At 44.2% G+C, this 27,959-nt stretch overlaps 1 protein-coding gene across 7 annotated transcripts in view; it reads left to right on the plus strand.

The window, feature by feature from the left end:
- The window catches only part of LOC126210649 (echinoderm microtubule-associated protein-like 2), a 664,635-nt gene that overhangs the window by 530,755 nt on the left and 105,921 nt on the right, over positions 1 to 27,959 (plus strand). For all 7 annotated transcript variants that reach the window (XM_049939974.1, XM_049939973.1, XM_049939976.1 and 4 more), the window contains 2 exons: positions 18,862 to 19,012; positions 27,415 to 27,684. In XM_049939974.1, coding sequence (XP_049795931.1) covers positions 18,862 to 19,012; positions 27,415 to 27,684 — 421 coding nt within the window. The remainder of the gene's footprint in view (positions 1 to 18,861; positions 19,013 to 27,414; positions 27,685 to 27,959) is intronic.

Raw genomic sequence — 27,959 nt, forward strand, 5'->3', positions numbered from 1 at the left:
GTCGTCCAGCTTCGATCCGCGTGCAGCAACTTATTGACCAGGGCCGAAAAGTGCCAAGAGATGAATGGTGGTCACTTTCAACATCTGCTATGGTAGTACTGTATTTCCATTGCTCTGCTGTGTTTCTTCGTAGCTTAGAACTCCGTTCTCCTGGCCAGTTTTATTTTCCGTATCCTGTAGATGTGCCCAGAAGACTAATACGATCATTCAGTGCAGAGCACTCTTCTCCCTATCTGGAGCAGGACTACGCGTGATGCGACGAAAAAAAGTGGAAAAAAGGGCTACGAGATGCTACTTCGGTAGTGTGCAGCAAGTGGGGATTTGGTTTGAGGTAGGAAGCGTGCTTGGGTAGTACATGCAGTTGTGTCCAACCAGATAGATGGTTAACGCAACTGCTTTGTAAGCAGGAGACCCGGGGTCGACTCCCGGCCTTGGCGCAGATTTTCATTTGTCGCCGATGAATTCTTCATTGCCTGAATGCGGCAGGGATCGTAATTTCTCCTTACTGAACAAATACTTTTTTCAATCACTTAATCATTGGAGCCTGCTTCTCAACGGGGTATAGAACAATTATTTCCCGTGTACTCTGAGATTCATTTTCGTCTTAGATCATCATCCTGAATGTAAATGCAGTAACTGACCGTAGCCACTCCAACTGGTAGAATTCGTAGTGTACGACTACAGTAGACGTGCGAAAACATGACCGATCGTCGCAAGTCGGCCTGATTCAGGACACATCATGCCAACTGTCATCTGTAGAGGATTTCTCACAGCTTCAACGATATAGTAATTGTTGTCGGTAGTGGCTTTGTTTCTAACAAGGGAACCTCCCCATCGCACCCCCCTCAGATTTAGTTATAAGTTGGCTCAGTGGATAGGCCTTGAAAAACTGTACACAGATCAATCGACAAAACAGGAAGAAGTTGTGTGGAACTATATAAAAATAAGCAAAATATACAAACTGAGTAGTCTACAAGCAAGATATGCAACATCAAGGACATTGTGACCTCACGAGCGCCGTGGTCCCGTGGTTAGCGTGAGGAGCTGGCGAACGAGAGGTCCCGGGTTCAAGTCTTCCCTCGAGTAAAAAATTTACTTCTTTTATTTTCGCAAAGTTATGATCTGTCCGTTCGTTCATTGACGTCTCTGTTCACTGTAATAAGTTTAGTGTCTGTGTTTTGCGACCGCACCGCAAAACCGTGCGACTAGTAGACGAAAGGACGTGCCTCTCCAATGGGAACCGAAAACATCTGATCGCAAGGTCATAGGTCAACCGAATCCTCCACAGGAAAACACGTCTGATATATTCTATACGACACTGGTGATGGCATGTGCGTCACATGACAGGAATATGTTGTTGAACCACCTAACTTGTACACTTGGCGCATGGGTAAAACAATTCTTCTACCTTGCCCGATTTAGATTTTCTTGTGGATGTAATAATCACTCCCAAAAAAGTGATGAAAACATAAGCGTTTGTCACATAAACTGCAACAAATGAATGCAACAGTTTCACAGTCGCACAGTTTTCCCTGTGCTCTGTAAAAACATATGTTTTTCATACAACGTCCACTTACTACGGCGCAGTTACCTCGCATCGGACGAACAGACAATAATTGTCTGAAAATAAAAAATTAAACTTTTCACTCGAGGGGCGACTTGAACCAAGGTCCTCTCGTTCAGCAGCTCCTCACGCTAACCTCGAGACCACGACACTCTGGGTTTCGGATTCCCCTAGATGTTGCCTATGTTGGGCATGCACTACTCAGTTTGTATATTTTGCTAATTTTTTTCATAGTTCCACGCAACTTCTTCCTGTTTTCTCGATTGATCTGTGTTCAATTTTTCAAGGCCTATCCACTGTGCCAACTTATACCTAAATCTGAGGGGGGTGCGATGGGGAGGTTCCCTTGTAAGCAGCGTTGGCCCTCGAGTTGTTAGAATCGATCAAGCAAGCAGTTTAGTCGTTTATAGTTTGACGTGAAAGTGAACTTTCGACTTGTGAAACTGTTTTTTAAGGTGTTTCTTTCTTTACTTCCTCATGAATTTGTCGAAGGAACGCAAGTACAGTGAAGATTACATTAAGTACGGTTTCGTTCCTCTACAAAATACTGGTGTCGATCAGCCGCAATGTGTTGCTGTTATGAAGTGTTGAGCAGTGATGCCATTGACATCTTCTCGGCTCGAACGATATTTGTGGAACAGTTATTCGTTTAAAGCAACGATGCCATGAGACCTTATCGTCTCTAACGGCATTTGTCGACTAAACATAGCCCTTTAAAAGGTAAGCCTATGGTGTTTTTTGCTGCTAAATGTGCTAGTTTGAAACGTATAAAGTTATATAGTACTGGATCCATTGCACAGCCTTCTGAGAAAGCGATCCTAGGTTCCGATGACCTATCACTACTCATCGGTAAGGCTAAGAGAAGTCATATTGTCGGAGAAACACTTGTCAAACCCTGTTTGTTGAAAGTAGCTGATATTGTTCTTGGACAGGAAAGTAAACAAAAATTTTCACAAAGACCACATTCTGACAACACTGTGAAACGTCGGTTTGAGGATATGGCCGAACACATAAGAAGTCAGGTAGTGCAGGCCGTGAAAGATTTAGAATTTTTCGCAATACACTTAGACGAGAGTACAGAGATTGCAAATTGTTGTCAACTGTTAGTTTTCGTTAAAACGAAGCGATTAAAAACTAGGTGCTGTTTTATATAGAGCTAATGACTACTTCAAAAGCTATATACAGCGATATATGAATTCTTTTGCAAATATGAACTATCGTGACAAAAACTGATCGGCGATTCCCCGTCAATGCTTGGACCTCGCTCAGAATGCGTGCGGATGGTCAAAGAAAAGAATCCCAATGTTATTTCAATTCACTGGAGTGGCGGATACAGAAAAACCTGAAGGAGGGGGGCTAAAGATATGTTGGGCTACCTTTACTTTTCGGTAATAAAAAATGAGTCACATGCAAAGTTTAAGTTTTATTTAAACTGATTATACACATATACAAGACAATGCCATCTTATGATATAAAAGAGCTACAATTGTGGCTCTCTCCCTTAAATGATGAATTCCATACGACTATTCTTCCAGTCAAATTGGTAAATTACATCGTGAATTTCACTGTTTTATACGCCGTCAGGCCTTGGCAACTAAGACACTTCCAAACGAACTCTTAAAATTGTGTATCAAAATTGTGAATCATGTTGAAAAGAGTGCGTTAAATACTCGCCTTTTAACGCCCCTTTACGAATATTTGGGAACATAACAAAAAAAAAATTGCTATTTCCTACGGAAGTACGCTGGTTCTCAAAAGGAATAGATGAAGTGATTCAGTTCTTGGAAATTCAAAACCAAACAGTTGTGTGTGGAACTACGAAAGCCAAGTGTTAAAGTTCTATTGGCTTACCTATCAAATATTTTCGATTCATTGAACTCTCTGAGCTTGAAATAGCAAGGTGGAAATTCTTTTATCGAGATGCCATCACAGCTTATACTAGTAAGTTGCATCTCTGGAAACGTAAAATTGTAGCCTGCAAGTATTCCTGTTTTGCCAAATTATTTGGAATCCTGGAAGAACCACTCCTTATGGAGGTCTTTAAGCAACCTGATACCGAATAAAGCATCAAATCACTTTCAGCATCTAACTGACGAATTCAAACACTACTTCCCTAGTTCATGTGATGATAATAATATTGGCAGATTGGCAACAGATGCTTTGCACGTTGACACAGATGTGCTGTCGGAAACACTGCAAGAATAAGCATTCGAAATTAAAAACGATTCTGCAGTCACGTATGACTTTGAGAAGACGGATAAGTCATTATTTTGGGTAAAATCCCAGCATAGCAAAGCAAACACCTGCACTGAACTTATCATTTTCAAACACTTATTTGTGCGAAAAGGGGTTACAGTAGTCGCAGCAATGAAAACGAATTACAGAAGCAAACTCAATATTGCTAGTGATTTAAGTTGTGCACTTTCTCGTACGCAACCAAGAATTGAAAATCTTTGCAAAAATATGCAAGACACACTACTTAATGTAATGTAAACTAACTTACGCTAAGGACGACACACACACACACACACACACACACACACACACACACACACACACGCCCGAGGGAGGACTCGAACCTCCGACGGGGGAGCCACGCGGACCATGACAAGACGCCTCAAGGAGGCAAATCGTATATGTCTGCAATTAAATGTTTATAATACAAAGTTAATGATCTTTTTTTTCTGTTATTACCCTTAGCCGCGCGTTTAGTTGCGACAGACCGTAGTTCGGTAGTCCAGTATCGCCCCTATTCGAAACAGTTTGTCTGAGCTGTTTCAGACCGCTCGTAGCCTCACCGACCTATCAGCAGTCGCCATTTTTTCTGTTAATTGCGATGTATTCCGATAGACTTACTTATTTTCACAATATTTGCTACTAATCAAACGCCGTATTAGAAAGTGACCATCTCGGTAATGAGTAGAGCCCGAATGTCCGTGCAAATACCTGTATTGACCGATTTAGGGAATAAATGCATATGTCGAAGAATTTTTTATTTAATTTCTTATGTTTAGTGGAGATATTGCATAGGCATAATGGGTACTCTTTTTTCTCACGTTAATTATGACCAAATTGAAGATTATGTAAAATTTATGAAAATTTGGTTGAACTAATTATTTTAGAACCGAAAAACTTTCGCAATTTTTGGAAGGCTTTGTTTCAAAGACGTGTGTGAAATACAACACAATAGTTCTAAAACATTTTCTTCCAGTGTCTATGCTACGACGACAGTCGACAAAGCAAACATGTTTTCTTGTCACCCACAGAGGAAAGTGGTCGAGTGAAGCAAATTTTACAGTGTGTACATGTTTAGTTGTTCTTCCCGTGGCATTTCAGAACAAGTCGGAACGGTAACAATTGCACTTATATAAGGTTATCTGACATCACCTGAAATGCTCAAGACGTTTTTGAAATGTAGTTTTTCTCTGCTACGTAATTGCTTAGTGTTACAACACCTTTAAAACGGTTTCAGGTTCCTTCGTAGATGTAACACATTTGAAGACGACCGTCTTTGTATAACGCGCAATCTCAGATTTGTGTTTCTTCCGTGTCAAATTTATACCACTGCAGCTTTTTGGTACGATGCACGTAGACTCTTCGCTTGGCAGTTCCGAACCAAAGACAGATAAATGTTCCTCTCTCACGACGCCCCTCACCGTAGCGACAGTGGTACTCTCTCGATCTCTGTACGCCCTTGAGATGAAACACGAACTTGAATTGTTCGTACTGTAACACACTGCCGCACACGTTCCAATGGACGCGTGAACATCAGCATAAATTTGTGTAGAACTGTGAAGTGGACTCATCGCACTTACCACTGTTGCAAGATGAGACCTAGCCCCAAAATGAAGACAGGAAACAATTTTTAAGAACGGACATTGTTGTTGTAAACGCAATTTTACTTAGTGGCTTACCTTAAATGCATGCGGATTAGGTTTCTTACTAGGGACACCATTTATTTTCATAAATTGGGGCAGCGGTGTAAACTTTTGAGGGTGTTTACGCGCTGATTTAGGTCCTTTAGGAACTCACTCCTGGTATGAGTGTGTTTTCTCGTTGTTGATTTTTGTTGAGCATGGTTTACTCGTCCCTTAAGGTTGCTATGGGAACTCTGTGCCATGTTGCTGGTTCAACTGTTGCTAGGTCTTGTAGTTTTTTCGGAGTAGGTCCGAGCCGGTCTACCTTGTCGAAAAGTCGTCTCGATGATTTGGCATTCCACATTGGGCATTTAGAGTTCTGCGTGAATGAGGTGTGTGATTGTCCACCATGGCGTGTTTAGGACGAGTTTTGGACATCGTTTTTATAGTACTTGCAGCGGTCTTTTATTTGATTTACTCGTGATTCACCGTGGTATGGTATGGAACTGGGGACCTAGAAATGACGGAGATTCCCCATGATGAGCATCCATACAACATGGGTTGGATGATAGTTTTGTATACACTATATGATCAAAAGTATCCGGACACCCCAAAAAACATACGTTTTCCATAATAAGTGCATTGTGCTGCCAGGTATTCCGTATCAGCGACCTCAGTAGTCATTAGACATCGTGAGAGAGCAGAATGGGGCGCCCCGCGGAACTCACGGATTTCGTACGTGGTCAGGTGATTGGTTGTCACTTGTGTCATACGACTGCACACGGGATTTCCACACTCCTAAACATCCCTAGGTCCTCTGTTTCCGATCTCATAGTGAATTGGAAACGTGAAGGGGCACGAACAGCACAAAAGCGAACAGACCGACCTCGTCTGTCGACTGACAAAGACCGCCGACACTTGAAGAGGGTCGTAATGTGTAATCTCTGTCCAGACTATCACACATGAATTCCAAACTGCATCAGGATCCACTGCAAGTACTATGACAGGCAGGAGGTGAGAAAACTTGGCTTTCGTGGTCGAGCGGCTGCTCATAAGCCACAAATAACGCCGGTAAATGCCAAACGATGCCTTGCTTGGTGTAAGAAGCGTAAACATTGGACGATTGAGTAGTGGAAAAACGTTGTGTGGAGAGACGAATCACAGTACACAATGTGGCGATCCGATGTCAGGGTGTCGCTATGGAGAATGCCCGGTGAACGTCATCTGCCAGCTTGTGTAGTGCCAACAGCAAAATTCGGAGGCGGTGGTGTTATGGTGTGGTCGTGCTTTTCGTGGAGGGGGCTTACATCCCTTGTTATTTTGCGTGGCACTATGACAGCACAGGTCGACATTGATGTTTTAAGGACCTTCTTGCTTCCCTCTGTTGAAGAACAATTCGGGGATGGCAATTGCATCTTTCAACTCGATCGCTCACCTGTTCATAATGCACGGCCTTTGGCGGATTGGTTACACGACAATAACATTCCTGTAATGGACTGGCCTGCACAGAGTCATGATCTAAATCCTACAGAACACCTTGGGGATGTTTTGGAATGCCAAATTCGTGCCAGGCCTCACCGACCGACATCGATACCTCTCCTCAGTGCAGCAGTCCGTGGAGAATGGGTTGCTATTCCCCGAGAAACCTTCCAGCACCTGATTGAATGTATGCCCCTGAGAGTGGAAGTTGTCAACACCATATTGAATTCCAGCATTACCGATGGGGGGCGCCACGAACTTGTAAGTTATTTTCAGCCAGGTGTCCGGATACTTTTGATCACATAGTGTGTATGGAGTTCGGTATGGTGGTTCGTGAGAGGGGGAATGTTGACTCGGCTCCACATCGGTGCTGCCAAACCACAGCTGCGCGCACTTCTTACTGAAGAGAATTGGTGCCAGTCCGTCAACGTTAAGCTAAAAAGTATGTGCCAAAGTGAAGTTTATATAAAACTGAAACTGAATTTTGATATTGCATATTTTTATTGTTTTTTTGCGTCATAGTGCAATTTTGGTCTTGTGGTAGTTCATGAATGCACGCATGTGTAAGATGTGATAGTGCATGTAAGTTGGGGTTCTAATAATGAGTCTTCACCAATCCATGTTACTTCCCTGTGGTATTTACATCGTAGTGGAGGATCGGGACAAAGCGCACAAGCCGCCTTTACGTTGGCAGTGCCGAGAGAGAAATTAATACATAAGCATTTCCCCTTTCAAGATCACTTTTCCTCACCAAGTCCTTACTATTTTCCCTGTTAACCCCTTCCTACCCGTCCTCCTCTCAAGACAATGAGATGATGTGCTTGCTGTAGATGATACAGTAGTATTATTGTGAAGGGGGCCACGCAGTTTCCACTTTCGACGACAAAAGTTTGGGAACCCATGCGTTAGATACATGGTTTCTACCAATTATTTTCTTTCTGTTTACATACAATTTTAAACAATTGTGTGCCCTACAGTGTGCCGTTTGCTTCCCCGCAGACAGTCTTAATAGAAAACGGGAAAGTAGTATTTATGACTTATCATGTAATTATTAGAATACTACTGCGGAATGTGAATCACCCGAACATTGTAATCGTACCTGTCTGCACATTACAACTATGCGAAACAATGACGTTGTAACTACTACCCTCCCGGATCCGGCAGCTGGAGGTCTCTCTCTCTCATACTCCGTATACCAACCGGCTTACCAAGTCATTTTAAGCGACTTCAACTCCCAAACAAGGTTTCGTTCACATTAACAATAAACGAGGCTGAAGTTCGGAAGGATGGCGGGAGGGGGGGGCGGGGTAGTAGGAGCGAGGTGAAAGGAGGAAATGGACGGGGGTGTGGGGGAGGAGATGAAGAGGCAGGGCAGAAGGAAATTAGGGCGTACATCCAATTTCTATACATACTTACCAACTGCAAAGAGTTCCTAGTTTCAATGAAATGAAATGCCGTGTGGCTAGGGCCTCCTGTCGGGTAGACAGGTCGCCTGGTGCAAGTACTCCACTTCGGCGACTTGCATGTCGATAGGATATGATGATGATGATGATGATGATGATGATGATGATGATGATGATGATGATGATGACAACACAACATCCAGTCCCTGAGCGGAGAAAATCTCCAACCCAGCCGGGAATCGAACCCGGGCCCCTTTGCGTGGCATTTCGTCGCGCTGATCACTCAGCTACCGAGGTGGACTCAAGTCGCACTAGTTGCTTATAGAGTCTTTACAACGCAGCTGCTAAATCGCATGAAACAGTCCCTATCAATGTTGCTTCGTCTCTCGACAGTCTATTCTTGATTATAAGGGGCGTTCAAAAAGAAACGACCCGGAGGCATCAGTAGCTGTATGTTAGAAGTATTGACCCTGGCTGTTGAGACACTTTTCTCACTGTGACACAACGTGGTTAATGGCTGTCTCATAAAATTCCTGGGGCTGCGATGTAAACCAGTTCCGCACGTACAGCTGGACGTCGTCGTCCTAGGTGAATCGTTGGCCCCTATGCTGACGTTCTTCTTGGACCAAGATGGCCCCATTCTGATTCACTTCCTGCAGCACGGGCAACAGTGAATGCCCAGCGTTACTCGCAAACCTTGACCACCCTTCGCCAAGCGATCAAATCAAAACGACCAGGCAATCTCACCCGTGGGATCATTCTGCTCCGCGGCAATGCAAAGTCCCATACGGCCAACACAGTCGCGGCCCTCCTTCAGAGATTCAAATGGGAGGTTCTCGGCCTCCCTCTATACAGTCCAGACCTCTCTCCCTTTGATTATGCCATTTTTGGCCCCCTTAAAAAGGTTCTGAGGGCCAAACGATTCACTTCGGACGACGACGTCCAGCCGTACGTGCGGACTGGTTAACATCGCAGCCCCGGGAATTTTATGAGACAACCATTCACCGCCTTGTGTCACAGTGCGACAAGTGTCTCAACAGCCATGGTCAATACTTCTAATATATTTACTGGTTTCTGTAATAAGCCTCCGGCTTTTTTTTTTTTTTTTTCGTATCTACCTTGAGGCAGATAATAAAAACTTTTACGAGTTCGGTCGGGAATTAACACCTCATAGTCATTGGCTTTCTACAAGTTTATCACAACATATACTTTCCATGTTATGGGAAATGACAGACGAATATGAAATCCCATCAAAATACATTCGACTAATTGCACGTTGCTACTGTCAATTTGTCAAGTACAGTTCGGCAACCAACTAACGCCACCGATCGAGGTGGCGCAGTGGTTAGCACACTGGACTCGCATTCGGGAGGACGACAATTCAATCCCGTCTCCGGCCATCCTGATTTAGGTTTTCCGTGATTTCCCTAAATCGTTTCAGGCAAATGCCGGGATGGTTCCTTTGAAAGGGCACGGCCGATTTCCTTCCCAATCCTTCCCCAACCCGAGCTTGCGCTCCGTCTCTAATGACCTCGTTGTCGACGGGACGTTAAACACTAACCACCACCACCCTAACGCCACCATTCAGTATTCGAATTGGACTGACACAAGGCGATCCATTCGCGACAACACTATTCAGTCGAAAATGAAAAGATTGTCGGAAGGACTGACTCAGCATATAGGAAAGGCAAAACAACCTTCGGTGAAATTAAAAGCAAGTGTGGTAACATTAAGAGTGCACCAGGAATTCCACTGTTAAATGCAGAGGAGAGAGCAGATAGGTGGAAAGAGTACATTGAAGGCCTCTATGAGAGTGAACATTAGTATGATGTGATAGAAGAAGAAGAAACAGAAGTCGATTTAGAAGACATAGGAGATCTAGTATTAGAATCAAAATTTAAAAGAGCTTTGGAGGACTAAAGATCAAATAAGGCAGTAGGGATAGATAACATTCCACCAGATATTCTAAAATCATTGGGGGAATTGGCAACAAAACGACTATTCACGTTGATGTGTAGAATCTATGCGGCTGGCGACATATCATCGGACTTTCATCCACACAATTCCGAAGACTGCAAGAGCTGACAAGTGCGATAATTCTCGCACAATCAGCGTAACAGCTCATGTATACAAGTTGCTAACAAGAATAATATACAGAAGAATGGAAAAGAAAATTGCGGATGTGTTAGATTACGATCAGTTTGGTTTTAGGAAAGACAACGGCGCCAGAGGGACATTTCTGACGTTGCGGTTAATAATGTAGGCAAGACTAAGGAAAAATCAAGACGCGTTCATAGGATTTGTGGACCTGGAAAAAGCGTTCGGCAATGTAAAATGGTGCAAGATGTTCGAGATTCTGAGAAAAATAGTGGTAAACTATAGGGGGTAATGGCTAACATACAATATGTACAAGAGCCAAGACGGAATAATAAGAGTGTACGACCAAGAACGAGGTGCTCGGATTAAAAACGGTGTAAGACAAGGATGTAGTCTTTTGGACCCACTGTTCAATCTGTACGTCGAAGAAGCAATGATGGAAATATAAGAAGGGTTGAGGGATGTGATCAAAATTCAAGGTGAAAGGATTTCAATGACACGATTCGCTCATGACCTTGCTATCCTGAGCGAAAGTGAAGAAGAATTACATCATCTGCTGCATGAAATGACCAATGTAGCGATTACAGAATATGGATGAGGGTAAATCGAAGAAAGACGAAAGTAATGAGAAGTCTCAGAAATGAGAACAGCGAGAAGCTTAACATCAAGGTTGATAGTCACGAAGTAGATGTTCAGGAATTGTGCGACCTAGGAAGCAAACTAACCAATGACAGATGGAGCAAGGAGGATATCAAAGGCAGACTAGCAATGGCGGAAAGTTATTTCCTGGCAAAAAGATGTCTATCAGTATCAAACATAGGCCTTAATTCGAGGAAGAAATTTTTGAGAATGTACGTCTGGAGTACAGCATTGTATGGTAGTGAAACATGGACTGTAGGAAAACCGAAAGAGAAGAGGATCGAAGCGTTTGAGACGTGGTACTACAGACGAATCTTGAAAATTAGGTGGGTTGATAAGGTAAGGAATGAAGGGGTTCTGCGCAGAATTTGAAAGGAATATGTGGAAAACACTGATATGGAGAAGGGATAGGATGATAGGACGTTAGGACATGAGAGAATGACTTCCGTAGTACTAGATCGAGCTGTAGAGGGCAAAAACTGTAGACGAAGACAGAGATTGGAATACATCCAGCAAATAATTGAAGACGTAGGTTGCAATTGCTACTCTGAGATGAAGAAGTTGGCACAAAAGAGGAATTCGTGGTGGTCTGCAGCAAACCAGTCAGAAGACTGATGATTAAAAAAAACTATTCAATTTTGGAAAAAGTAAGCTGTGACATTCGTGGAGATGGTGGGAGTAGACAATCCTGATATTTGCTGGCGATGTGTTTCTTGGCGACGCCTTACAGCAAGCACACGCTGATCCTTCCCGAGTTCTCCATACTGCAAAGAAAATTGGGCTGGTGGTTGTTTCTCGGAAAGATTTGAAAGCAAATAAATCACTTGGTCCGAATGGAATCCCAGTTCGATTTTACAAAGAGTATTCTACGCCATTGGTCCCTTACGTAGCCTGCATTTGTTTATCTTACCCGGCACAAAATCCCAAGCGACTGGAAAAGGCGTAGGTGAGCCTAGTATATAAGAAAGGTAAAAGAATGGGCCTGCAGAATTACAGCCCAGTAATCCTAACTTTGGTTTTGCTGCAGACTCTTTGAACATATTCTCAGTTCGAATACAATGGTCATAGTTTCAGAAAGCATCGCTCACGCGAAACTCAGCTTGCCCTTTTCTCACATGATATACTGCGAACAATGGATGAGCGGCAACAGGTAGATTTCACGTTTCTTGATTTCAGAAAGCATTTGACACGGTGCCCCATTGCAGGCTGTTTACGAAGGTACGAGCGTATGGAATAAGTTGACAGATATGTGAGTGGCTCGAAGACTTCTTAAATAATAGAACCGTGTACGTTGTCCTCGACGGTGAGTGTTCATCAAAGACAAGGGTACCGTCAGAAGTGCCCCCGGAAATTGTGACAGGGCCGCTGTTGTTCCGTATACGAGGTGTGGCTAGAAAAAAACCGGACTAGTGCTGGTGAAACAATAAAACGAATGCAATAAGGCTGAAAGTCGCGTGGCCTGTCACGTGACTCTCGCTCCGCCTACTGCTCGAGTTTCATCTGCCTCCTGCACTCAGTCTGCCCGTGGCGTCTGTTTTAAGTAGTTGACGTTTTGTCTGTGCGTCGGAAAATGTTGAGTGTACAGAAAGAACAGCGTGTTAACATCAAATTTTGTTTCAAACTAGGAAAATCTGCAAGTGAAACGTTTGTAATGTTACGAGGGCTATTCGGAAAGTAAGGTCCGATAGGTTGCGAAATGGAAACCACGGTAAAAATCAAAAATGTTTTATTTGCAACAGTTAGATACACCTTGCAGCTACTTATCTCCATAGTCGCCGATCCGACTTAGACGTGTATCGTAGCGTTGTACCAACTTTCCAATACCCTCGCTATAGAAGGCAGCCGCCAGTGCTCTCCGCCAATTCTCTACGCTGGCCTACGGCTCGTTGTCTTGTGCGAAAATCTTGTCTTCATAGCCAGCGGTTCGTGTGAGCAGAGATGAAACTCAGAGGGAGACAATTACGGGCTGTATTGTGGGTAACCAAACATTTCCAATTGAAACGATGCAGGAGCATCTTCATTGCCCCTGCAGAATGAGGCTGAGAATTGTCTTGAAGAAGAAACAGCACGACAGTTATGTAATGTTAGCTGCATAGCTTCAGGCGAAATTTCTCACCAGGCCCTCGTACTTGGCGGCAGACACTATTTTCTAGACATCTTTACGCACTCACTGCGAGCTCAGAAATGAGAAGAGCGACGTGATGCTAACTGGGGTTATACTAGAGACACTACCCAACACATCTGTGCAAAGCTTTATCGGATTTTCATAGTCGTTTCCATTTCGCGACCGATCGGACCTTACTTTCCGAATAGCCCTCGTACAACAAGTGTACGGCGATGATTGTTTATCGCGAACACAAGTGTTTGAGTGGTTTAAACGATTTAAAGATGGCCGCGAAGACACCAGTGATGACACTCGCACTAGCAGACCATTGTCAGCAAAGACTGATGCAAACATTGAAAAAATCGGTAAACTTGTCAACTCCTGTTAACTCAGACACTGCTCTGATTGTTAAACTGCGATCTTGTCGAACAAGTTTACCGATTTTTTCAATGTTTGCATCACTTTTTGCTGACAATGGTCTGCCAGTGCGAGTGTCATCACTGGTGTCTTCGCGGCCATCTTTAAATCGTTTAAACCACTCAAACACTGGTGTTCGCGATAAACAATCATCGCCGTACACTTGTTGTAACATTACAAACGTTTCACTTGCAGATTTTCCTAGTTTGAAACAAAATTTGATGTTAACACGCTGTTCTTTCTGTACACTCAACATTTTCCGACGCACAGACAAAACGTCAACTACTTAAAACAGACGCCACGGGCAGACTGAGTGCAGGAGGCAGATGAAACTAGAGCAGTAGGCGGAGCGAGAGTCACGTGACAGGCCACGCGACTTTCAGCCTTATTGCATTCGTTTTATTGTTTCACCAGTACTAGTCCGGTTTTCTTCTAGCCACACCTCGTATACAAAAATAATTAGGTTGACAGGACAGGGTGGGCAGCAATCTGAGGTGGCTTGCTGATGATGCCGTGGTGTACGGTAAGGCGTCGAAGATGAGTGACTGTTGAAAGATGCAAGACGACTTAGACAAAATTTCCAGTTGGTGTGGTGAATGGCAGCTAGCTCTAAATGTGGAAAAATTTAAGTTAATATGGATGAGTACGAAGAACAAACCTGTAATGTTCAGATACAATATTAGTAGTGTCCTGTTTGTCACAGTCAAGTCGTTTAAATAGCTGGGCGTAACACGGCAAACCGATATGGAATGGAACGAGCGTGTGAGCACTGTGGTAGGGAAGACGAATGGCCGACTTCGGTTCATTGGGAGAATTTTAGGAAAGAGTGGTTCACCTGTAAAGGAGACCACATATAGGACGCTGGTGTGACCTCTTCTTGAGTACTGCTCGACTGTTTGGGACCCGTAACACATCGGATTAAAGGAAGTCATCGAAGCAGTTCAGAGGGGCGGGCTGCTAGATTCGTTACCGATAGCTCGAACAACACCCTAGTGTTACGGAGATGTTTCGGGAACTCAAATGGAAATCCCTGGAGGGAAGGCGACATTCTTTCCGAGAAACACTATTGGGAAAATTTACGGGATCAGCATTTGAAGCTGACTGCCGAACGATTCTACTGCCGCCACTTGCGTGTAATGACCACGAAGATAAGATACGAAAAATTAGGGTTCATACGGAGGCATATGCATCTATATCTACATCATTACTCTGCTATTCACAATAAAGTGCCTGGCAGAGGGTTCAATAAACCACCTTCCAGCTGACACTCTACCGTTCCACTCTCGAACGGCACGCGGGAAAAACGAGCACTTAAATTTCTCTGTGCGAGCCCTAATTTATCTTATTTTATCGTGATGATCATTTCTCCCTATGTAGGCAACATAATGTTTTCGCAATCGGAGGAGGAAACTGGTAATTGAAATTTCATGAGAAGATCCCGTCGCAACGAAAAACGCTTTTGTTTTAATGATTGCCACTCCAATTCACGTATCATGTCTGTGACACTATCTCCCCTATTTCGCGATAATCAAAACGAGCTGCCCTCCTTTGTACTTGTTCGATGTCATCCGTCAGTCCCACCTGATGCGGATCCCACACCGCACAGCAGTACTCCAGAATACGGCGGACAAGCGTAGTGTAAGCAGTCTCTTTAGTAGACCTGTTGCACCTTCTAAGTGTTCTGCCAATGAATCGCAGTCTTTGATTGGCTCTGCATACAATATTATCTACGTGACCGTTCCAATTTAGCTTATTTGCAATTGTAATCCCTAAGTATTTACTTGAATTTACAGCCTTCAGATTTGTGTCACTTACCGCATAATCGAAAATTTAGCTGATTTCTTTTAGTATTCACGTGAATAAATCACACTTATCTTTCTTCAAGGTCAATTGCCACTTTTCGCACCATACAGAATGTTATCTAAATCATTTTGCAAGTCGTTTTGATCATCTGATGACTTTACAGGACGGTAAATGACAGCAACATCTTCAAACAATCTAAGACTGCTACTCAGATTGTCTCCTATGACGTTAATATAGATCAGGAACAATAGAGGACCTATAACACATCCTTGGGGAACGCCAGATGTTACTTCTGGTTTACTCGATGAGTTTCCGTCTATTACTACGAACTGTGACCTTTCTGACAGGAAATCACGAATCCAGTCGCACAACTGAGGCGATACTCCATAGGCACGCAGTTTAGTTAGAAGACGCTTGTGAGGAGCGGTGTCGAAAGCCTTCTGGAAATCTAAAAATATGGAATCAATTTGACATCCCCTGTCGATAGCGCTTATTACTTCATGAGTATAAAGAGCTAGTTGTGTTCACAAGAACGATATTTTCTGAATCCGTGCTGACTGTGTGTCAATAAAGCGTTTCCTTCGAGGTACTTCGTAGACGGTCGTCTTTCCCTCCCTCTATTTGCGGGTGGAACGGGCAAGGAAACGGTTAGCAATGGTGCAAGATACCCTCCGCTTCGCACCGTACGTTTGGTTGCGGAGTAACGATGTAGATATAGAAAGAATCACTCTTGAGTTTCGAAGTGCTACTAACAGTCCATCTAGCACAATGACTGTGCGTAGCGGGTTAAACAGAGTAGGGTGTAATGATGGAGCAGATCCTCGTATGGCAAACATTTCTATAGTCAATCGTAAGTGACGTTTGAAGTGGTGTAAAGAGCAGTGGATGACTGGAAAGGTGTGATATGGTCGTTGGATGAGGGCCTTGGATGTATGGAGTTAAGTGTGGTTGAAAAGTCGATGATTTGGCTTTCCACAATTGACATTTCGAGGTCTGCGTGGATGAGGTCTGTGCTTGTCCACCATGATGCTATATCCTGTAGCAATCTGACTGAAGGTTTCGGCTTTGGCGAATGCCTGTAGAACATTGCATGCCATCTTGATTAGCGTCAATAGTGAAGTACAGAGGAGGAAGTTTCAGCAACATGGGGGTGTTTTTCCTGTTTAGTGTGTGGGTCCTCTTACTGCATTCAAGGACGCGGTGAATGCAGAATGGGATGATGATGATGATGATGATGATGATGATGATGATGATGATGATGATTGATTATATCAGCATGACAGTGCAACCAGCCATAAAGCAGCAAGAAAGGTGATAGGAGTAATCCACTAAATTACAGGCCCATATCGTTAACGTCTATATGCAGCAGAATGTTAGAACATTAATTGTGTTCGAACATAATGAATTACCTCGAAGGAAACGTCTATTGACACACAGTCAACATGGGTTTAGAAAACGTTCCTGTGAAACACAACTAGCTCTTCATTCACATAAAGTGCTGAGTGCTATTGACAAGGGATTTCAGATCGATTCTGTATTCCTGGATTTCCGGAAGGCTTTTGAGACTGTAAGACACAAGCGGCTCGTAGTAAAATTGCGTGCTTCTGGAATATCGTCTGATTGACGGGAAGTCATGGAGTAAAAGAGAAGTGATGTCAGGCGTTCCCCAAGGTAGTGTTATAGGCCCTTTGCTGTTCCTTATCTATATAAACGATTTGGGAGACAATCTGAGCAGCCGTCTTCGATTGTTTGCAGATGAGACTGTCGTTTATCGATTAATAAAGTCATCAGAAGATCAAAACAAACTGCAAAACGATTTAGAAGAAATATCGGGCCGGCAGGTGCGGCCGAGCGGTTCTAGACGCTAAAGTCTGGAACCCCGCGACCGCTACGGTCGCAGGTTCGAATCCTGCCTCGGGCATGCATGTGTGTGATGTCCTTAGGTTAATTAGGTTTGAGTAGTTTTAAGTTCTAGGGGACTGACGACCTCAGAGGTTGAGTCCCATAGTGCTCAGAGCCATTTGAAGAAATATCGGAATGGTGCGAAAAGTGGCAGTTGACCCTAAATAACGAAAAGTGTGACGTCATCCACGTGAGTGCTAAAAGTAACTCGTTAAACTTCGGTTACACAATAAATCAGTCTAATCTAAAAGCCGTAAATTCAACTAAATACCTAGGTATTACAATTACGAACAACTTAAATAGGAAGGAACACACAGAAAATGTTGTGGGGAAGGCAAACCAAAGACAGCGTTTTATTGGAAGGACACTTAGAAAATGTAACAGACGTACTAAGGAGTCTGCCTACGCTACGCTTGTCCGTCCTATTTTAGAATACTGCTGCGCAGTGTGGGATCCTTACCAGATAGGACTGACGGAGTATATCGAAAAAGTTCAAAGAAAGGCAGCACGTTTTGTATTATCGCGAAATATGGGAGAAAGTGTCACAGAAATGATACAGGATTTGGGATGGAAATCATTAAAAGAAAGGCGTTTTTCGTTACGACGGAATTTTCTCACAAAATTTCATCATAAAATTTCTCCTCCGAATGCGAAAATATTTTGTTGACACCGACTTACATAGGGAGGAACAACCACCAAGACAAAATAAGGGAAATCAGAGCTCGTACTGAAAGATACAGGTGTTCATTCTTTCCGCGCGCTATAGGAGATTGGAATAATAGAGAATTGTGAAGGTGGTTCGATGAACCCTCTGCCAGGCACTTAAATGTGATTTGCAGAGTATACATGTAGATGTAGGTTTGTGGACAACAAAATTCCTGAAATGGACTAGCTTGCCCAGAGACCCATGCTGAACCCAATGGAACACCTTTCGGATGAATTAGAACGTTGGCTTCATCCAGACCCTGGTTTCAGCCCTCTAAAAAGAAAGGGCTGCCATTTTCCCGCAGACATTCATTGAAAGTGAACCCGTCATGAAGGCAAAGGGTGTACACACTCCATATTAATGTCCACTAATTGGTGTCCGACCGATGGCCTTTGTAGTCTGGTGCCTTCAACCCCACAAACCAACCACTTGATGTCCAAATACTTTTGATCAGTGCACGCTTAAAATCGTCCATACAAAATAATACCCTATAGATACTTGTCAGACATCTTCAGCAACACAACAAAGATAAAAATGGTTCAAATGGCTCTGAGCACTATGGGACTTAACTTCTGAGGTCATCAGTCCCCTACAACTTAGAACTACTTAAACCTAACTAACCTAAGGACATCACACACATCCATGCCCGAGGCAGGATTCGAACCTGCGACCGTAGCGGTCGCGCGGTTCCAGACTGTAGAGCTTAGAACCACTCGGCCACTCCGGCCGGTCAACAAAGAAAAACCTGCGTGACTCGGACTGACACGACACGCAAAATTACACAAACGCCGCAACTTTTCATTCACAGGTTGGATTCCCAGGTAGAAAGTGCTGTTTGTGCAGCAGTTATCAAGGCTCGTGGTGAGTCGGGCGTGTATTTGATGTTTCAGGAGCGTCGAACCACGTGGGTTCAGCGACGACGCCGCGCCTGCGCCAGCCACAGTACCAGAACCAGGGGGACGCGGGTTCGAGCTCGGTCAGCAGCAGCCGCGACGCCGTGCGGCGAGCCTCCAGCTACGCGCCGTCCTCGCTGCCGCAGAGGTCAGTCAGCCACTGTGACGTCACAGCCGCCCGCTGATGTACTAATGAAGTATACTTAGCTTTGAGGTGTTGCATCACCTCGGTTCCGTACATTCTGGACACTGAGGTAGAATGTGTTTATATTGCATCAGCAACACAGTCCCTTAGAATTTAGATTGTTCAGCCAACAGCATTTCCGCAGTGGTAACACCGGTGGAAATGGAAGAGGATGTAGATGAGGATGACAGGGGAGATAAGATACTGCGTGAAGAATTTGACAGAGCACTGAAAGACCTGAGTCGAAACAAGGCCCCGGGAGTAGCGACATTCCATTACAACTACTGACGGCCTTGGGAGAGCCAGTCCTGACAAAACTCTACCATCTGGTGAGCAAGATGTATGAGACAGCCGAAATACCCTCAGACTTCAAGAAGAATAATAATTCCAATCCCAAAGAAATCAGGTGTTGACAGATGTGAAAATTACCGAACTAACAGTTTTATAAGTCACAGCTGCAAAATACTAACTCGAATTCTGTACAGGCGAATGGAAAAACTGGTAGAAGCCGACCTCTGGGAAGATAAGTTTGGATTCCGTAGAAATGTTGGAACACGTGAGACAATATTGATTTTGACAAACTGCCTATTGGCTTCTGTCTCGGGTTCTTCGGCCGACGTTCATCTAATGATTTTTCTGACGTTTCGCCAGCACGAGTGGCTGGCATTGTCAAAGCTTCACCCTCCATTGCCGGTGGTGAACTGGAGGCGAGCTCGCGGCCGCAGACTATATGTACCTGGCGCGCCAACGTCCGAGGGCTTCTCAGCGGTCATTTCCGGTGCGGTTCTCCTCTTGCTACCTGCGACGGTCGTTCGCTGCAGTACGGGAAGCCAGGATCCGTTTACCTTAAGGCTTTCCTCTTTCTTGTTGAAACTGTTCGCGTGTTTTTGGATTTCTACAGCTTCTCTGAACAAGCGCGTGTGATAGTGCTTCTCTACAGCCAGAACTTCCGTGTCGGCGAATTTTATTACGTGGTCGGTCTCATTCAGTGCGTGTTCTGCCACGGCCGATTTCTCCACCTGCCCCAACCTGCAATGTCGCTTATGCTCTTTGATCCTGGTGTTAATGGATCGTCCAGTCATTCCGACATAAACTTTTCCGCATGTGCAAGGTATACGGTATATTCCCGACATTGCAAGTGGGTCTCTTTTCTCCTTCGCCGATCTAAGACACTCTTTGATCTTCCTTGTCGGTTTGAAAATCGTCTTTACGCCGTGTTTGCGCAATATACGGCCGATTCTGTCCGTCACTCTGGGAATGTATGGCAGAAAGGCCGTACCCGACATTTCTTTTTCTGGTTCCTTACTTCGCCGAGTGTTTGGCTCTGTTACACTTCTAATGTAATTTGTGGAGTACCCATTGCTCCTCAGAACAGTTTCCAGGTGTTGCATTTCTCGTTTGAGGTGTTGAGGCTCACATATTCGTCCTGCTCTCGTTACGAGCGTACTAATCATGCCTCTTTTCTGGCTCGGGTGGTGGTTTGACAGTTTGTGGAGGTATCGGTCCGTGTGTGTCGGTTTTCGATACACGCTGTGTCCCAGGTTTTCGCCGTCCCTTGTGACCAGCACATCTAGAAATGGCAGTTTCCTGTCCTTTTCTACCTCCATGGTAAATGTTATGTTGGCATGGAGGCTGTTCAAGTGTCTCAGGAATTCACCGAGCTGTTCTTCACCATGGCTCCACACCACGAAAGTATCATCGACGTACCTGTACCACACCTTAGGTTTGCAAGTCGCCGAGTCCAGTGCCTGTGCTTCGAATTGTTCCATGAAGAAGTTGGCCACCACTGGACTGAGAGGACTACCCATGGCGACGCCTTCCAGCTGTTCGTAGAAATCGCCATTCCACGTGAAATAGCTCGTGGTGAGACATGCATGGAAGAGCTTTTTGATGTCTTGCGGGAACATGGAACCGATGTGCTCCAGAGCGTCGCTGAGTGGCACTTTCGTAAATAACGAAACAACATCAAAACTGACCAGGATGTCGTTTGGCGCAAGTTTCAGTTTCTTCAGCTTCTCAATGAAATGTCCTGAGTCCTTAATGTATGTGTCGGTCTTTCCCACGTGTGGCTGTAGCAGAGAGGCCAAGTGTTTCGCCAGTTTATACGTTGGTGAGCCAGGAGCGCTAACGATCGGTCTCAGTGGAACGTTGTTCTTATGGATCTTGGGTAATCCATACAGCCGAGGTGGTAGGGCTTCTGTGTTGCGCAGGTTTCTCTGTATGTCCGCCGGCAGAGAAGACGCCTTGATTAATCGATTCGTATTCCGAGTGATACGCTGCGTCGGATCTGCGCTTAGTTTTCGGTACGTCGTCGGATCTAATAGGTCTCGGATCTTTTGCTCATAATCTTCGGTCTTCATTACGACGGTCGCATTCCCCTTATCGGCAGGCAGTACCAATATACTCTTGTCGGCGTTGAGATTCTTAATGGCTTGTTCCTCTTCTTTCTTCAGGTTGCAAGCTGGTGGTTTTGCTCGGCGCAGTATCCTGGCTGTTTCAGTGCGTATTTCCTCTGCCCTTTCACAAGGAAGGGTCCGAATGGCTGCTTCGGTGTTGGCAATGATGTCCTCCATAGGTATAGTTCTCGGGATGATAGCGAAATTCCCTCCTTTTTGAAGGACTGACACTTCCTCTTCGGTCAATTGTCGTTCAGTGAGGTTGACCACTGTGTGTGACATGTCGGGAATCGCCTTGTCGGTCTGCTTCCGGCATCTTTCGTGGTGTGGAGCCATGGTGAAGAACAGCTCGGTGAATTCCTGAGACACTTGAACAGCCTCCATGCCAACATAACATTTACCATGGAGGTAGAAAAGGACAGGAAACTGCCATTTCTAGATGTGCTGGTCACAAGGGACGGCGAAAACCTGGGACACAGCGTGTATCGAAAACCGACACACACGGACCGATACCTCCACAAACTGTCAAACCACCACCCGAGCCAGAAAAGAGGCATGATTAGTACGCTCGTAACGAGAGCAGGACGAATATGTGAGCCTCAACACCTCAAACGAGAAATGCAACACCTGGAAACTGTTCTGAGGAGCAATGGGTACTCCACAAATTACATTAGAAGTGTAACAGAGCCAAACACTCGGCGAAGTAAGGAACCAGAAAAAGAAATGTCGGGTACGGCCTTTCTGCCATACATTCCCAGAGTGACGGACAGAATCGGCCGTATATTGCGCAAACACGGCGTAAAGACGATTTTCAAACCGACAAGGAAGATCAAAGAGTGTCTTAGATCGGCGAAGGAGAAAAGAGACCCACTTGCAATGTCGGGAATATACCGTATACCTTGCACATGCGGAAAAGTTTATGTCGGAATGACTGGACGATCCATTAACACCAGGATCAAAGAGCATAAGCGACATTGCAGGTTGGGGCAGGTGGAGAAATCGGCCGTGGCAGAACACGCACTGAATGAGACCGACCACGTAATAAAATTCGCCGACACGGAAGTTCTGGCTGTAGAGAAGCACTACCACACGCGCTTGTTCAGAGAAGCTGTAGAAATCCAAAAACACGCGAACAGTTTCAACAAGAAAGAGGAAAGCCTTAAGGTAAACGGATCCTGGCTTCCCGTACTGCAGCGAACGACCGTCGCAGGTAGCAAGAGGAGAACCGCACCGGAAATGACCGCTGAGAAGCCCTCGGACGTTGGCGCGCCAGGTACATATAGTCTGCGGCCGCGAGCTCGCCTCCAGTTCACCACCGGCAATGGAGGGTGAAGCTTTGACAATGCCAGCCACTCGTGCTGGCGAAACGTCAGAAAAATCATTAGATGAACGTCGGCCGAAGAACCCGAGACAGAATCCAATAGGCAGTTTGTCAACAAGTGGCCACGAAAGCCTTAACAATTTTGTAATATTGATTTTACGACTTATCTTAGAAGAAAGATTAAGGAAAGGCAAACCTACGTTTCTAGCATTTGTAGACTTGGAGAAAGCTTTCGACAATGTTGACTGGAATACTCTCTTTCAAATTCTGAAGGTGGCAGGGGTAAAATACAGGCTATTTACAATTTGTACAGAAATCAGATGGCAGTTATAAGAATCGAGGGACATCAAAGGGAAGCAGTGGTTGGGAAGGGAGTGACACAGGGTTGTAGCCTATCCCCGATGTTATTCAATATGTATATTGAGCAAGCAGTAAAGGAAACAAAAGAAAAGTTCGGAGTAGGTATTAAAATCCATGGAGAACAAATAAAAACTTTGAGGTTTGCCGATGACATTGTAATTCTGCCAGAGACAGCAAAGGACTTGGAGGAGCAGTTGAACGGAATGGATAGTGTCTTGAAAGGAGGGTATAAGATGAACATCAACAAAAGCAAAACGAGGATAATGAAATGTAGTCGAATTAAGTCGGATGATGCTGAGGGAATTAGATTAGGAAATGAGATGCTTAAAGTAGTAAAGGAGTTTTGCTATTTGGCTAGCAAAATAACTGATGATGGTCGAAGTAGTGAGGACATAAAATGTAGACTGGCAATGGCAAGGAAAGCGTTTCTGAAGAAGAGTATAGATTTGTCAGAAAGTCGTTTCTGAAAGTATTTGTAAGGAGTGTAGCCATGTATGGAAGTGAAACATGGACGATAAATAGTTTGGACAAGAATAGAATTGAAGCTTTCGAAATGTGGTGCTACGGAAGAATGCTGAAGATTAGATGGGTAGATCACATAACTAATGGGGAGGTATTGAATAGAATTGGGGAGAAGGAGTTTGTGGTACAATTTGACTAGAAGAAGGGATCGGTTGGTAGGACATGTTCCGAGGCATCAAGGCATCACGAATTTAGTATTGGAGGGCAGCGTGGATGGTAAAAATCGTAGAGGGAGACCAAGAGGTGAATACACTAAGCAGATTCAGAAGGATGTAGGTTGCAGTAAGTAGTGGGAGGTGAAGACGCTTGCACAGGATAGAGTAGCATGGAGAGCTGCATCAAACCAGTCTCAGGACTGAATGAAGACCATAACAACGGTGCGTGACTATTGCAGAAGAAATGAAATAACTGTGCTGCCTCATCCTAAGTACTCTCCCAGACTTTCGTTTATTTTCAAAGTTGAAAACCTTGTTCAAAGGACGAAGATTTCGACGACAGACGAGATAAAAGAAAATTCACAGGCGTACCAAGATTGCTTCTGGAAGTAGAAATGGCATTGGGAGCAGTGGATAAATTATGGAGAGTATTTCGAAGGAGACCATGCACAATAAGTGAAAGGTAAGCACAGAAAAATTTTGTGGACAAAGTTCCGGAACATTTTTGAATAGATCTCATATTTCGTGTTCAGCAGCTGGGCGAGAAGTAGTTTCGATAAGGTTTGAAATAGCCTTTGATGTTTAAATGCTCTCATCATCGAACACCGGATGATTATAGCGTAGGTAATTTGCACCCCATTTCAAGCAAAAACTGTCTTTTCACGTGTCTCATTTGTTAAGGATGTAAAATCTCATGAAAAATACGTCATAGAATGATACAATTTTTGGAGTACGATCAGTGGTATATGTAGATACAATCTGCAGAATGTGTTGTGAACAGATTTGATGGTAAAGAAGTAATAAATAAAAACCTCATGTCTGATGCTGAAGTTTGCACAAACATAAATTTGTGGGGAGTGTCATCGTGAAAGGTGTTGTAAAGATTTGAAGTTCTTTCCAAAATTTGTTGGGAGTCACTAAGTGCGCTCATTCTCAAACAAAGCATGACTATGGTCTTGGTAATTTCCACGCTAAGAGTTAGGTTGCATCACAACATACAGAGTAATATCATGATAACATTTCAAAGTGGTACAAGATTGGCTGCGGAAGGCAAAGATCCCAAGTTTGAGTCTCAGTCCGGCACACAGTTTTAATCTGCCCGGAAGTTTCATATCAGCGTACACTCCGCTGCAGAGTGAAAATCTCATTCTGGGAACATCCCTCAGGCTGTGGCTAAGCCATGTCTCCGCAATTTCATTTCTTTCAGGAGTGCTAGTTCTGCAAGGTTCGCAGGAGAGTTTCTGTAAAGTTTGGAAGGTAGGAGACGAGATACTGGCAGAAGTAAAGCTGTGAGGACGGGGCATGAGTCGTGCTTGGGTAGCTCAGTTGGTAGAGCACTTGCCCACAAAAGGCAAATGTCCCGAGTTCGAGTCTCGATCCGGCACACAGTTTTAATCTGCCAGGAAGTTTCATATCAGCGCACACTCCACTGCAGAGTGAAAATCTCATTTTGGATTGGTAACTTGCTCTCAGTGTTTAGAATTGAAAAATTGTGCTCTTCACAAAACTAAAAAATGTGGTATCCTATGATCATAATATCAATAAGTACTTTTGAAATCAGTGAACGCGTACAATAATGGGTGTAACGCTTTGTAGGCATACGAAATGGAATGATCACATAGGCTCGGTCTTGGGTAAAGCAGGTGGTAGACTTTGGTTTATTGGTAGAATACTGGGGAAATGCAATCAGTCTGCAAAGGAGATGGCTTACAAATCACTCTTGCGACCCATCGTTGCATATTGCTCAAGTATGTGGAACCTATACCAAACAGGACTAACAGTGGTATTGAACATATATATTGAACATATTCAAAGAAGGGTAGCACAAATGGTCACAGGTTTGTTTAATCTGTGGGAGAGTGTTGCAGAAATACTGAAGGAACTGAACTGGCAGACTCGTGAAGACACGTACAGTGTCCCTAGAAAGTCTGTTAACCAGCTATAAATGACTCTTAGGTATATACTACAACCCCCTATCTATTGCTCACAAGGGGATTCTGAGGATAAGGTTAGAATAATTGCCACACACACACACACACACACACACACACACACACACACACACACACACACACACACACACACACACACACACACACAGAGAGAGAGAGAGAGAGAGAGAGAGAGAGAGAGAGAGAGAGAGAGAGAGATCAATCTTCTTGCACTTCATATGTGAGTGTAACAAGAAGAAGCCCTAATAACTGGTCCAATGTGATGTGCTCTCTGCCATGCACCTCACTGTGGTTTAAAGAGTATAAATATAGATGTAGACAAACAGTTTCTAACTGTATTACTGGATTTATTGTGTTAAATCTTTGACATAACTTTATTCTTCGTAATAAGCATTTCAATTTTTTTAATTCGGTCAGTAAATATATGAAATATTTAAAATCAAATTTTTGTTGCTCATGGTAGCCATTAGAAGGCAACCTGCAACTGGCACTGCGCTGTGTGCACCATGTTAGCCATTTATTAGTATAAGTAACTAGAGAAACTACATGAAAAAGTGGCAAAAACTGGGCCCCAAATGTTATATGCAAAGATGGACTATGTGGAACAATGATATGTCCTCCACCCCCATATGAAAGTTTTGAAGAGGGGAGGGGGACAGTGAGATACGGATTCTGCTACCCCAAATTCACTAGAGATGTTCATTTTCCATATGCAGAACCAGCATTAAAAATTATGCTGTATGTCAGCAGAAATACAATTAGTATTCTAGTTGACAGCAATTACTGCTTATGGGTGAATCAAACTGTTGCATCCTTGAAGCTACTACTTGTCAGACAATGTTAAACATTGTGTCACTCCAAGTTCATTCTGTCCTGTCCTGCTCTGTCACAAATTTCTGTGAAGGAATGGAATCTCTCGTAAATTGGAATGGTTTCTGTCTTATCCATGGCTACTTATAAAGAAAAGGGTGACAGTGTTTTCTGCTACTACTGCATTAGGTCTGTCCAAACAGTCAGCAAAGTAAGACTACAGAAAGAAACTGCTTTTAAAAAAGGCTTCTGTGACTGCAAAAAAAGTTACAGTAAGGTTCAAAATAAATGCAAAAGTCTTTTTTATAGAGAGTTTCACAATAATTCAGTAACAAGAAAATTGCACTTCTGTGATAGACCACTTCACGTGATGTCTGCTGTCTGATCAGTAGAAAGCTGAAAGCACTTTCTAGTAATTATCAGTTCACTCTGGTTGCTGCATCAAGGAGGAAACACAGTGAAAGGTCATGAAATAATCACGGGAATCTTCGTGTGACTTCTCGATGAGAGGACTCGTCAAGTTGATTGCTTTTGCACTCAAATATAACAGCAGATCATCAACGTACATGGTAATATAGTGTGACAGGATTGATAACCCATCATTGACACAAACTGGGAAGAGTATGGGACTTAATATTGAACTCTGGTAGGCACCCAATTCTACCTGTCTCTGTTGCGACTTTGTGATCACGGGCATGGTGCATTGTTGGTAGGATTTCAGCTACAAGTGAAACCGTATGTATTGTTTTGGTTCCCCAATATCTTTCACCCTCTCTGTACCAAACAAAGTGGTGCAGTGGTTAGGCGTACTGGACTCGTTTTTGGGAAGATGGCATTTCTCTGTCCACAGGCGTGCAGTGCACTACCAGTCGACGGGCTCCCTGCACTCTGACAGCCCCAGCTCGAGCAGTGCTTCGCCAGTGCCCACGTCTCCACCCCCGCAGCAGGTGCCTCCGCCACAGCAGCCTCAACCGCCCCCGCGGGGGCGCGCGTCACCCACTGCGTCCGGCCTGGCACTGTCCAAGCGCTGGAGCTCCACAGGGGACTTTGGTCACGCGGGCATCGTGCAGTCGGCCACACCCCAGCACCAGCCACAGTATCACCACGGCATCGCCTCCAGGTACTGCAAGGGCCAACACGTGCACTCGAGTGCTGACGACTCGCAAATGAGAATCAAATTTTTGTATAATTCACACACCACATTCTTCTCTCTCATCAGTGTCATCTTGCCTCAAATTTCCTCATTCTATGAACTTTTCTTGTTTTCAGAGCACTCAGAAAGTTCTTGTTGGTGTCACTTTCAAGCTCCAAGGCCGGTTTGACAAAGCTGTCCACACTAATCTATCGTATGCAAATGTCATCTGTGTTTAACTACCTGAGTCTACAACCATTTTT

This window comes from Schistocerca nitens, chromosome 10, assembly GCF_023898315.1.
Source record: "Schistocerca nitens isolate TAMUIC-IGC-003100 chromosome 10, iqSchNite1.1, whole genome shotgun sequence".
Lineage (NCBI taxonomy): Eukaryota > Metazoa > Arthropoda > Insecta > Orthoptera > Acrididae > Schistocerca > Schistocerca nitens.